This window comes from Carcharhinus amblyrhynchos, unplaced genomic scaffold, assembly GCF_965287045.1.
Source record: "Carcharhinus amblyrhynchos unplaced genomic scaffold, sCarAmb.v2.hapA scaffold_733, whole genome shotgun sequence".
NCBI lineage: Eukaryota > Metazoa > Chordata > Chondrichthyes > Carcharhiniformes > Carcharhinidae > Carcharhinus > Carcharhinus amblyrhynchos.
In genome coordinates this window covers 23081-36225 of record NW_027650473.1, presented here as the reverse complement: position 1 = coordinate 36225, position 13145 = coordinate 23081, and the positions used below count along the sequence as shown (strand labels likewise).

General features: G+C 52.5%; 1 protein-coding gene across 1 annotated transcript in view; it reads right to left on the bottom strand.

Moving 5' to 3' along the window:
* Positions 1 to 13145, bottom strand: part of LOC145339904 (pleckstrin homology domain-containing family A member 7-like) — a 35101-nt gene that overhangs the window by 703 nt on the left and 21253 nt on the right. Inside the window, 8 exon segments of the mRNA XM_080184444.1 lie at positions 1042 to 1163; positions 3188 to 3318; positions 4979 to 5233; positions 5988 to 6146; positions 7026 to 7205; positions 7597 to 7721; positions 12134 to 12242; positions 12806 to 12904. Coding sequence (XP_080040570.1) covers positions 1042 to 1163; positions 3188 to 3318; positions 4979 to 5233; positions 5988 to 6146; positions 7026 to 7205; positions 7597 to 7721; positions 12134 to 12242; positions 12806 to 12904 — 1180 coding nt within the window.

Sequence of the window (13145 nt, the reverse complement as noted above, 5' to 3'; positions counted from 1 at the left end):
CTGGATTCACAGGGAGGTCAGACAGGGACAAGGAGGACAGGTTCCCTCTTCTGAAGGACATTTGAAAGTTTGCAGATGTATTCTGGAGGGCTGTGAAGAATAGGTGAAGGTGTTAGCATTAGGTGAGTTTCAGAGAGCTAGCAGAGACAGGATGGCTGAATGGCCTCCATCATTGCAATGATCCTGCTAGAATAATGTATTTTCCAGGTGTCAAACACAGATCCCGAACACAGTCCCAGTCAGTACGAAAGCGCCTCAGTATCTTAAACATGCCTCACCTGTACAGTGCAGTGGGAGCTTTACTCTGTATCTAACCCCGTGCTGTACCTGTCCTGGGAGTGTTTGATGGGGACAGTGTAGAGGGAGCTTTACTCTGTATCTAACCCCGTGCTGTACCTGTCCTGGGAGTGTTTGATGGGGACAGTGTAGAGGGAGCTTTACTCTGTATCTAACCCCGTGCTGTACCTGTCCTGGGAGTGTTTGATGGGGGGACAGTGTAGAGGGAGCTTTACTCTGTATCTAACCCCGTGCTGTACCTGTCCTGGGAGTGTTTGATGGGGGACAGTGTAGAGGGAGCTTTACTCTGTATCTAACCCCGTGCTGTACCTGTCCTGGGAGTGTTTGATGGGGGGACAGTGTAGAGGGAGCTTTACTCTGTATCTAACCCCGTGCTGTACCTGTCCTGGGAGTGTTTGATGGGGGGACAGTGTAGAGGGAGCTTTACTCTGTATCTAACCCCGTGCTGTACCTGTCCTGGGAGTGTTTGATGGGGGACAGTGTAGAGGGAGCTTTACTCTGTATCTAACCCCGGGTCTTTTGTTCTTGCGGGTCGAACCAAGTAAACTAACTTAAATTACGTTCGGACAAAGAAAAAGGGGGCAGCTCCCCAAAAGGAGGGGGAACGGCCCAAACTGTATCTAACCCCGTGCTGTACCTGTCCTGGGATAGTTTAAGTTCGCATCTTAATGATCAGTGTGTCCATGGTGATGGGGTTGGATGCAAGTTAGCAGAAAGCAGTGTATCTGGCTGTGTGTCTTTTACCTGCCAGCACCTTGCTGTGCTGTGATGCTTCATTAGCGAGAGTGTATGAGAGATTAATAATCCGCTCCCTCTCTCTGTCTCTCAGCTGCATGGAACGGTCACAGCTCCCAGCTACATCAGGACTAAAATTACAAAGAAATAGATATTTACTTTATGGCAACTTGTATTGAGAAAGGGCAGATTTGGAAACCCCAGTCAGAACTAGAATTGGAGAGCGAGGTGTAACAGGGAGTCTAATCATACTTCCTACAACAAACAGGGATCGAACCTCCCTAAACCCCGATAATAACAGAACACCCCAAACCCCCAATAATAACAGAAACCCGCCCCGAACCCCGATAATAACAGGACACTCCAATCCCCCAATAATAACAGAAACCTGCCCCGAACCCCAATAATAACAGGACACCCCAATCCCCCAATAATAACAGAAACCTGCCCCGAACCCCAATAATAACAGGACACCCCAATCCCCCAATAATAACAGAAACCTGCCCCGAACCCCAATAATAACAGGACACCCCAATCCCCCAATAATAACAGAAACCTGCCCCGAACCCCAATAATAACAGGACACCCCAATCCCCCAATAATAACAGAAACCCGCCCCGAACCCCGATAATAACAGGACACTCCAATCCCCCAATAATAACAGAAACCTGCCCGAACCCCCAATAATAACAGAAACCCGCCCTGAACCCCGATAATAACAGGACACTCCAATCCCCCAATAATAACAGAAACCCGCCCCGAACCCCAATAATAACAGGACACCCCAAACCCCCAATAATAACAGAAACCCGCCCCGAACCCCCAATAATAACAGGACACCCCAAACCCCCAATAATAACAGAAATCTGCCCCGAACCCCGATAATAACAGGACACCCCAAACCCCCAATAATAACAGAAACCTGCCCCGAACCCCCAATAATAACAGGACACCCCAAACCCCCAATAATAACAGAAACCTGCCCCGAACCCCAATAATAACAGGACACCCCAAACCCCCAATAATAACAGAAACCTGCCCCGAACCCCCAATAATAACAGGACACCCCAAACCCCCAATAATAACAGAAATCTGCCCCGAACCCCAATAATAACAGGACACCCCAAACCCCCAATAATAACAGAAACCTGCCCCGAACCCCCAATAATAACAGGACACCCCAAACCCCCAATAATAACAGAAACCTGCCCCGAACCCCGATAATAACAGAAACCCGCCCTAAACCCCGATAATAACAGAAACCCGCCCTAAACCCCGATAATAACAGAAACCCGCCCTGAACCCAGTTGGGGGGGGGGGAACGCTGGGGAGGGGACAGTGCCGGGGGCAGCGCTGGGGGGGGGGACAGCACTGGGGTGGCAGTGTGGGGGTGCAGTCGGGGGTAAAGGGCTGACACACACAGGGGTTTGTGCAGTTACTCAGTGGATGAATTTGATGGTGCGAAGGTTGTGACGGTGTGTGCTGTCTGGAGGCCGGATTAAACTCTGAATTTTCCTTGAGGTTAGAGGGGAATTGGTGTTTGTTCCAGCAGTGATCACACTGCAAAGAAACCCAGAAACAAGGAACTAGAGTCAGTCTGAAGCAACGGTTATAAAGATACCTCAAGGCTGGCTTTGTGAGGCTAACACAGTGAGAAGCCTCACAACATCAGGTTAAAGTCCAACAGGTTTATTTGGTAGTAAATGCCACTAGCTTTCTGAGCGCTGTCCCTTCGTCTAGACATGGGAGTGGATTCTGGGCTGTTCATTCATACAAACAGACATACATACACACAGCACAGGAACATACAAACACACAAACATACATATAAACAAATACAGAAACATACGAGTTCGGAGCAGGAGTTGTCCTGATTACTGAGGGTCACACATTTTCAAACAACTCCTTCACATTTGAGTACCACCACTCAGTGTTCTTTCACAGCCATTACTGATCCGGGATTTCCTCTCTCCAGTTCAGAGATTCAATAATAACTTCCAGAAGGAAATTTGATAAATTCTTCAAAAGGAGAAATTTGCAGGGTAACGGGAAAGCAGCAGAGAATGGAAGTGATTGGATTGCCCTCTCATGGAGCCAGCACAGGGACAACGGATCAAATGGCCTCCTTCTGTGTTACACGATTGAGATTCCTCACCTGGCCTTTGCAATCATGGTTTTAATTTTCTCCACTGTTCTTTGCTTCTCCTGCAGCTGCTCTGCGCTGAGAGGGGTCTCAGAATCCGCCTCAATATATCGTGTGGAAATGACAACTTTACTGGGTCGACACTGGAAATGAATTAACTCGTTATAGCAACCCGTCCAAAACCTTCACATTCTAACCCTCCCGCGTTCCCATCACTCTCCCTCTCTTTATCACTCCCTCTCCGACTCATAACTCATTCTCCCAATCACTCACGTGCTTTCTCCTTCTTTCTGGATTTTCAGAAGGCGTTTGACAAGGTACCTCACAAGAGGTTATTGCAGAAGGTCAGGGGACATGGAGTTGGGGGTAGGGTGTTAGCGTGGATAGAGGATTGGTTGTCAAATAGGAGGCAGAGAGTGGGGGTCAATGGGTGCTATTCGGATTGGCGGTTGGTGACTAGTGGGGTGCCCCAGGGGTCGGTGCTGGGGCCTCAGCTATTTACCATTTATATAGATGATCTGGAGGAGGGAACCGAGTGCAGGGTGTCGAAATTTGCTGATGACACCAAGATTGGGGGAAAGGCAAATTGTGCGGAGGGTGTGGAGAGTCTGCAGAAGGATCTAGATAGGCTGGGCGAATGGGCCAGGAAATGGCAAATGGAATTTAATGTTGGCAAGTGTGAGGTGGTCCACTTTGGTAGGAAGAATGGTAGGAAGGACTATTACTTACGTGGCGAAAAACTGCAGCAGGCGACGGTGCAGAGGGACCTCGGGGTCCTTGTGCATGAGTCGCAAAAACCCAGCTTGCAGGTGCAGCAGGTGGTCAGGAAGGCGAATGGGATGCTGGCCTTCATAGCGAGGGGGATTGAATATAAAAGTAGGGAGGTCTTGCTGCAGCTGTATAGGGCATTGGTGAGGCCGCAGCTGGAGTACTGTGTGCAGTTTTGGGCGCCGCACCTGCGCAAGGATATTTTGGCCCTGGAGGGAGTGCAGAGGAGGTTTACTAGGCTGATACCGGAGTTGAGGGGATTGAGCTATGAGGAGAGGCTGAATAAACTAGGCTTGTACTCGTTAGAGTTTAGAAGAATGAGGGGAGATCTCATTGAGACGTATAAGATGATGAATGGGATGGATAGGATAGAGGTGGAGAGACTCTTCCTGCTCAAAAAAGACAGTAGGACTAGGGGGCACAGCCTCAAGATAAAGGGGAGGCGGTTTAGAACGGAGTTGAGGAGGAACTTCTTCACTCAAAGGGTGGTGAATCTCTGGAATTCTCTGCCCGTTGAAGTGGTGGAGGCTGCCTCGCTAAATATTTTTAAGAAGCGGGTTGATGGGTTCTTGATAAGAGAGGGGATTAAGGGTTATGGGGAGAGGGCGGGAAAGTGGAACTGAGCTACAACAGATCAGCCATGATCTTATTGAATGGCGGGGCAGGCTCGAAGGGCTAGATGGCCTACTCCTGCTCCTATTTCTTATGTTCTTATGTTCTTATGTTCTTTTAACCCTCTCCCATTCCCAGTCCACCTGTGGCCAGGGGTCTAGTTTTATGAAGTGATCTTTCTGTCATTGTTGATGATGTTCTGTGGCACACACCTCCCCCAGGTGGAGAATGGCTTCCACATGTCCGTAACTGAAACACAACCCAGAAACCCCAGTGTCAATCTTGCTGCATTAACCCACTTAACCAGGGTTCCCACCCTAACGATGACCACTGCCTCCTGCTGGTGACTGCATGTTTCAGCATCTTGAGAAGGAGCTGTAGAAAATGGGCCTATCACCAACACATCCTCACCTCTTTCCTTACCGTGCGGTTACGTTCGTGGCTTTCTGCTGTCTCTGGTGCTGAGATCTTTGTCACCAATTTACTCGACGCAGTCACATTTGGATCTCCACCTGGCCCAGGCGTGGGTTTTGTGGGGGCAGTTGGAGAGTTTCCTGGTCTGGTCCGAGAGGGCATCACACTGGCAGTGAGATGGGCACCTGTTGAATGGCTAGTCACAGGTCTGTTGGTCAGGAGACTGGCAGAGTTCAGTCTTGGTGTCCCTGTCAACGTTCCTCTCTGACAAGCCAACAAACAGAGTCGGAATATGAATCTTACCGCACTCCTTTTACCAAACTCCAGCTCACTGACCTCACTCTGGATTAAAATAATCCAAACCCCAGTGAGACACACACACTGGTCATTCATGTAAATCGCCCAACCATTAAAATATCTCCCAGGATTTTCAGAGAATTGTTATGAGAAGCTGAATTAAGCTGTTTCAGCCAGCTTGGGTAATCGCTCAGAGTCAGAGAGGTTTACGGCACAGAAACTGGCCCTTTGGCCCAACTTGTCCATGCCACCCATTTTTTGAAATCACTAAGCTAATCCCAGTTGCCCGTGTTTGGCCCATATCCCTCTATACCCATCCTACCCATTTTTAAAAGACAAACTTGTACCCGCATCTACTACTGCCTCTGGCAACTTGTTCCAAACACTCACCACCCTCTGTGTGAAAAATGGACCCACTGAAACCTTAAAGAATATGGTTATTTCAGCAGTCACATAATGTAACATACAAGCTATCCTAGTGAATATTTTGACACTTCTTAAATTCAGACTTTCTTAGAAAAATATACCACATTAGTTTAACAAGTATCTCATAAAACCATGTACAAACCTCAGCCACTGAGAGTGGGAGGAAGTGGAGAAAGATACAGTTTTAATTTTTATTTGCTCACTAACTATTCCAGATTGAACAGAGAGAGTGTGGAATGGAGACAGGCATTGCAATCATCCTGATCCGGGTAGGGTGAACCAAAGTCAGACTCACCATGATTGGTGACACGGCCACACTTCTCTGGGACAGGAGACCAGCCCCAGGTTTCTGCTGGAGACGTCCTTCCCGATGTCTCTTCATTCTTTCCATCTGCTCCTCAGCACTCATCTTTCCTTTCCTGCCAACCCCTGCAGCACTCACTGAATGTTGGCCCTGGCAACACAGAGGAAACAAGACAGCGTATCATACACACCTCACACTTTGATCTCTCTTCTAATGACTCATAAGAACTAGGAGCAGGAGTAGGCCATCTGGCCCCTCGAGCCTGCCCCGCCATTCAATAAGATCATGGCTGATCTTTTTGTGGACTCAGCTCCACTCACCCGCCCACTCACCATAACCCTTAATTCCTTTACTGTTCAAAAATGTATCTATCCTTGCCTTAAGAACATTCAATGAGGGAGCCTCAACTGCTTCACTGGGCAGGGAATTCCACAGATTCACAACCCTTTGTGTGAAGAAGTTCCTCCTCAACTCAGTCCTAAATCTGCTCCCCCTTATTTTGAGGCTATGCCCCCTAGTTCTAGTTTCACCCGCCAGTGGAAACAACTTCCCTGCTTCTATCTTATCGATTCCCTTCATAATCTTATATGTTTCTATAAGATCTCCCCTCATTCTTCTGAATTCCAATGAGTATAGCCCCAGTCTACTCAGTCTCTTCCCATAAGCCAACCCTCTCAACTCCGGAATCAACCCAGTGAATCTCCTCTGCATCCCCTCCAGTGCCAGTATATCCTTTCGCTGACCTTTCATCCCATTATTCCATTGTAGAGTCTGCAATGAACTCCCCACAAGATGAATAATCAAATAAATTCAGTGGAAAAGAGGCAGTTCCCAGTCGAGGGAGAGTGTAAAATCAGGAAGGATTTTGATGGAGTGGATGAAAAGATTTTGGTTCCATTGGTGAATGGCCAGCAGACACAGAATCATACAACCCTACAGTGCAGAAAGAGGCCATTTGGCACATTGAGTCTGCACCGACTAGAATCTTACCCTGAGATTCTCAGCGGGGATTTGAGGAGGTTCAGATACCTTGTGGTTTGCACTCGTCACTGGGTTGCTATGGGCACTGTCACCCTGTCGCTGTGTGTGTTTCTGCTCCGGGGGGGTTGCGGGAGACTCAGGTTTGGTATCAAAATGTTCTGGGGGGTTCTGCTCGCTCTGAGGCCAGGAGTGGGGGAGGGGCGGCCGGCTGGGGGCAGCGTCTGCAACCTGGAGGGTCAGAAATAACAAGGAGACCGGTTAAACAGAACAACCTCCCACCCCCACCCCGTGCCTCACAACCCACCCTCCCCCACCGACTCCTCAGTCCCCCACCCTCCCCCATCCCACACCCTCCCTCCCCGAACCCCCACCCCCAACCCCTGCCTCACAGCCCACCCTCCCCACCGACTCCTCAGTCCCCCACCCTCCGCCATCCCACACCATCCCTCCCCAAACTCCCACCTCTACCCTCATCCTCACCCTCACAGCCCACCCTCCCCACCGACTCCTCAGCCCCCCACATCCCTTCCTCAACCCTCTGTCCGCAACCTCCACCCTCATCCTCTCCCTCACCCCCTCCCCCCACATTCTTCCCCCACCCCCACATGGTGTCACTCACCTGTCCTGGGGCCAGTGGCTGGGTATGGGTTGGAGATGGCAGTGGGGACAAGCCAAGTGGACTTTGCTGGGAGTCACTCTGACACTCCGAGGGAAAATGGAGACCGGGGGAGACGGTAAACATCGCTGAGGGGAAATCCCAGAACACAGATTAAAGCAGGAGAAAGACAGCATTCCAGAACATTCCCCCGCACACCGGTAAGAATAATAAATAACAGCAACCACAGGGAAAGTACGCAGCTGTAAACAGCCAAAACTAACCCCTTAGACTGAATAGAATCAGGGCCTGATGGAATGGATTCTATATCCATACGGACACCAGGAGACATGGATTCTATAGGATACCCCAAAGAGGGTCAGTGTGTGTGGGACCCGTACCCCAGTGAGAGTCAGTGTGTGTGGGACCCGTACCCCAGTGAGAGTCAGTGTGTGTGGGAGTCGTACCCCAGTGAGAGTCAGTGTGTGTGGGAGCCGTACCCCAGTGAGAGTCAGTGTGTGTGGGACCCCAGTGAGAGTCAGTGTGTGTGGGACCCGTACCCCAGTGAGAGTCAGTGTGTGTGGGAGCCGTACCCCAGTGAGAGTCAGTGTGTGTGGGACCCGTACCCCAGTGAGAGTCAGTGTGTGTGGGAGCCGTACCCCAGTGAGAGTCAGTGTGTGTGGGACCCCAGTGAGAGTCAGTGTGTGTGGGACCCGTACCCCAGTGAGAGTCAGTGTGTGTGGGAGCCGTACCCCAGTGAGAGTCAGTGTGTGTGGGACCCGTACCCCAGTGAGAGTCAGTGTGTGTGGGACCCCAGTGAGAGTCAGTGTGTGTGGGACCCGTACCCCAGTGAGAGTCAGTGTGTGTGGGACCCGTACCCCAGTGAGAGTCAGTGTGTGTGGGAGTCGTACCCCAGTGAGAGTCAGTGTGTGTGGGACCCGTACCCCAGTGAGAGTCAGTGTGTGTGGGAGTCGTACCCCAGTGAGGGTCAGTGTGTGTGGGACCCGTACCCCAGTGAGAGTCAGTGTGTGTGGGAGCCGTACCCCAGTGAGAGTCAGTGTGTGTGGGACCCGTACCCCAGTGAGAGTCAGTGTGTGTGGGACCCGTACCCCAGTGAGAGTCAGTGTGTGTGGGACCCGTACCCCAGTGAGAGTCAGTGTGTGTGGGAGTCGTACCCCAGTGAGAGTCAGTGTGTGTGGGAGCCGTACCCCAGTGAGAGTCAGTGTGTGTGGGAGTCGTACCCCAGTGAAAGTCAGTGTGTGTGGGACCCGTACCCCAGTGAGAGTCAGTGTGTGTGGGAGTCGTACCCCAGTGAGAGTCAGTGTGTGTGGGAGTCGTACCCCAGTGAGAGTCAGTGTGTGTGGGAGTCGTACCCCAGTGAGAGTCAGTGTGTGTGGGAGTCGTACCCCAGTGAGAGTCAGTGTGTGTGGGAGTCGTACCCCAGTGAGAGTCAGTGTGTGTGGGACCCGTACCCCAGTGAGAGTCAGTGTGTGTGGGACCCGTACCCCAGTGAGAGTCAGTGTGTGTGGGACCCGTACCCCAGTGAGAGTCAGTGTGTGTGGGAGTCGTACCCCAGTGAGAGTCAGTGTGTGTGGGAGTCGTACCCCAGTGAGAGTCAGCGTGTGTGGGACCCGTACCCCAGTGAGAGTCAGTGTGTGTGGGACCCGTACCCCAGTGAGAGTCAGTGTGTGTGGGACCCGTACCCCAGTGAGAGTCAGTGTGTGTGGGACCCGTACCCCAGTGAGAGTCAGTGTGTGTGGGACCCGTACCCCAGTGAGAGTCAGTGTGTGTGGGAGCCGTACCCCAGTGAGAGTCAGTGTGTGTGGGAGCTGTACCCCAGTGAGAGTCAGTGTGTGTGGGACCCGTACCCCAGTGAGAGTCAGTGTGTGTGGGAGCCGTACCCCAGTGAGAGTCAGTGTGTGTGGGACCCGTACCCCAGTGAGAGTCAGTGTGTGTGGGACCCGTACCCCAGTGAGAGTCAGTGTGTGTGGGACCCGTACCCCAGTGAGAGTCAGTGTGTGTGGGAGTCGTACCCCAGTGAGAGTCAGTGTGTGTGGGACCCGTACCCCAGTGAGAGTCAGTGTGTGTGGGAGTCGTACCCCAGTGAGAGTCAGTGTGTGTGGGAGTCGTACCCCAGTGAGAGTCAGTGTGTGTGGGAGTCGTACCCCAGTGAGAGTCAGTGTGTGTGGGAGTCGTACCCCAGTGAGAGTCAGTGTGTGTGGGAGTCGTACCCCAGTGAGAGTCAGTGTGTGTGGGACCCGTACCCCAGTGAGAGTCAGTGTGTGTGGGACCCGTACCCCAGTGAGAGTCAGTGTGTGTGGGAGTCGTACCCCAGTGAGAGTCAGTGTGTGTGGGAGTCGTACCCCAGTGAGAGTCAGCGTGTGTGGGACCCGTACCCCAGTGAGAGTCAGTGTGTGTGGGACCCGTACCCCAGTGAGAGTCAGTGTGTGTGGGACCCGTACCCCAGTGAGAGTCAGTGTGTGTGGGACCCGTACCCCAGTGAGAGTCAGTGTGTGTGGGAGTCGTACCCCAGTGAGAGTCAGTGTGTGTGGGAGCCGTACCCCAGTGAGAGTCAGTGTGTGTGGGAGCCGTACCCCAGTGAGAGTCAGTGTGTGTGGGACCCCGTACCCCAGTGAGAGTCAGTGTGTGTGGGACCCGTACCCCAGTGAGAGTCAGTGTGTGTGGGACCCCAGTGAGAGTCAGTGTGTGTGGGAGCCGTACCCCAGTGAGAGTCAGTGTGTGTGGGAGCCGTACCCCAGTGAGAGTCAGTGTGTGTGGGACCCGTACCCCAGTGAGAGTCAGTGTGTGTGGGACCCCAGTGAGAGTCAGTGTGTGTGGGACCCGTACCCCAATGAGAGTCAGTGTGTGTGGGAGCCGTACCCCAGTGAGAGTCAGTGTGTGTGGGAGCCGTACCCCAGTGAGGGTCAGTGTGTGTGGGACCCGTACCCCAGTGAGAGTCAGTGTGTGTGGGAGCCGTACCCCAGTGAGAGTCAGTGTGTGTGGGACCCGTACCCCAGTGAGAGTCAGTGTGTGTGGGACCCGTACCCCAGTGAGAGTCAGTGTGTGTGGGAGCCGTACCCCAGTGAGAGTCAGTGTGTGTGGGACCCGTACCCCAGTGAGAGTCAGTGTGTGTGGGACCCGTACCCCAGTGAGAGTCAGTGTGTGTGGGACCCGTACCCCAGTGAGAGTCAGTGTGTGTGGGACCCGTACCCCAGTGAGAGTCAGTGTGTGTGGGACCCGTACCCCAGTGAGAGTCAGTGTGTGTGGGATCCGTACCCCAGTGAGAGTCAGCGTGTGTGGGATCCGTACCCCAGTGAGAATTATATCATGGAATAGCAGTGATGGTCAGAGACATGAAGTGTCAGACTGGGTGTTAGTTTCTAACAGTCTGAGTCCAGTTCAGTCTTTGTCTGAATGGAAATGTGTCGGGGCATTCTGTCTGGGTCTGGGTCTGGCTCGGAGTGGTCAGTTTCTGGACTGTCTGGCTCGGGGGTCTGGGTCAGGTTTCAGTCCGTCTGGTTCACCATCTGGGTCAGGTTTGTGTTTGTCTGACTCGAGGTCTGGGTCAGGTTTCTGTCTGGCTTGGTGTCTGGATCAGGTTTCTGTCTGGCCTGGGGGTCTGGGTCAGGTTTCTGTCTGGCTTGGTGTCTGGGTCAGGTTTGTGTCTGTCTGGCTCGGTGTCAGGGTCAGGTTTCTGTCTGTCTGGTTCGGTGTCTGGGTCAGGTTTGTGTCTGTCTGGCTCAGGGGTCTGGGTCAGGTTTGTGTCTGGCTCAGGGGTCTGGGTCAGGTTTCTGTCTGTCTGGTTCGGTGTCTGGGTCAGGTTTGTGTTTGTCTGGGTCAGGTTTCTGTCTGGCTCGGTGTCTGGGTCAGGTTTGTGTCTGTCTGGCTCAGGGGTCTGGGTCAGGTTTGTGTCTGGCTCAGGGGTCTGGGTCAGGTTTCTGTCTGTCTGGTTCGGTGTCTGGGTCAGGTTTGTGTTTGTCTGGGTCAGGTTTCTGTCTGGCTCGGTGTCTGGGTCAGGTTTGTGTCTGTCTGGCTCAGGTTTCTGTCTGGCTTGGTGTCTGGGTCAGGTTTGTGTCTGTCTGGCTTGGTGTCTGGGTCAGGTTTCTGTCTGGCTTGGTGTCTGGGTCAGGTTTGTGTCTGGCTTGGTGTCTGGGTCAGGTTTCTGTCTGTCTGGGTCAGGTTTCTGTCTGGCTTGGTGTCTGGGTCAGGTTTCTGTCTGGCTCGGTGTCTGGGTCAGGTTTCTGTCTGGCTCGGTGTCTGGGTCAGGTTTCTGTCTGTCTGGGTCAGGTTTCTGTCTGGCTCGGTGTCTGGGTCAGGTTTCTGTCTGTCTGGGTCAGGTTTCTGTCTGGCTCGGTGTCTGGGTCAGGTTTCTGTCTGTCTGGGTCAGGTTTGTGTCTGTCTGGCTTGAGGTCTGGGTCAGGTTTGTGTCTGGCTTGGTGTCTGGGTCAGGTTTGTGTCTGGGTCAGGTTTGTGTCTGGCTCGGTGTCTGGGTCAGGTTTGTGTCTGGCTCGGTGTCTGGGTCAGGTTTGTGTCTGTCTGGGAGGGTCTGCCAGTTACATACCTGATTGGTGAGTTGATCCTATTGCCGATTGGAAGCTCTTCCTGTTGTTGCTCAAACCCAGGATCACATCCTCCATCATCCAGAGATCACGCTGAGCCTCTCCACGCTCCTGATTGGTCAAAGGCAACATAGTGGGAATGGTGCGGTTACTGAATGACCAATCACAACACAGCTTGTCTGGAAGACTCTCGGATGCGATCCGGGCAGTTTTGCTGGATCGGCCGTGTTAAATGTGTGGGATCATTGGGAAGAGCCTGGGTGGGACACTCTTTCGAAGAGTCGGTGTAGTCCCGATGGGCCGAATGGCCTCATTCTGCTCTGTGAGGATTTGATGGTTTAACGACGCAAAAAATCGTTCCAGTAATTCTCAATTTAAACTGTGTGGAATGTCCCTTTGTAATGTTTTATTAGTGAATGTATTTTTGGGGAAAAAACGTGTGTGTGTGTGTGTGTGTGTATGGATCTGTGTGTGGGTGTATGTGCGGGAGTGTGTGTGGATCTGTGTGTGGGTCTGTGTGTGCGGGAGTGTGTGTGGATCTGTGTGTGGGTCTGTGGGGGCGTCTGTGTGTGTGGGAGTGTGTGTGGGTCTGTGCGTGTGGGGGAGTGTGTGGGGGTCTGTGTGGGGGTGTGTGTGGGGGTCGGATAGTCAGACCAATGAAAGGATCCAGGTACCTGTGGAGTCCCACAGCTGGTGAGCAGTTCTCGGCTGGACCGGAATCTCTGCAGCTCCGACTCCAGGAACTCGTACTCACTCCAGGATTGTTCTAATTCCTGTTCCAGAACAGAAATAAACTCAGTGTTTCCATCAGAGACTGGGACAGGCAGAAGGATGGGGCTTTCAGGCAGGGAGCTGGGTGTCGGCCACACGGATTTGGAGATGGGATTTGATGAAGTCTCATCGGGAATGTTAAACTGGAGGCACAGAACATTCCAGGGAGCTGGCACACCGGGAAAGAGGTCGCTTCAAGGTCAAAGGGTCGGGAATATTCGGGGCTGATTTTCCTCCATCACT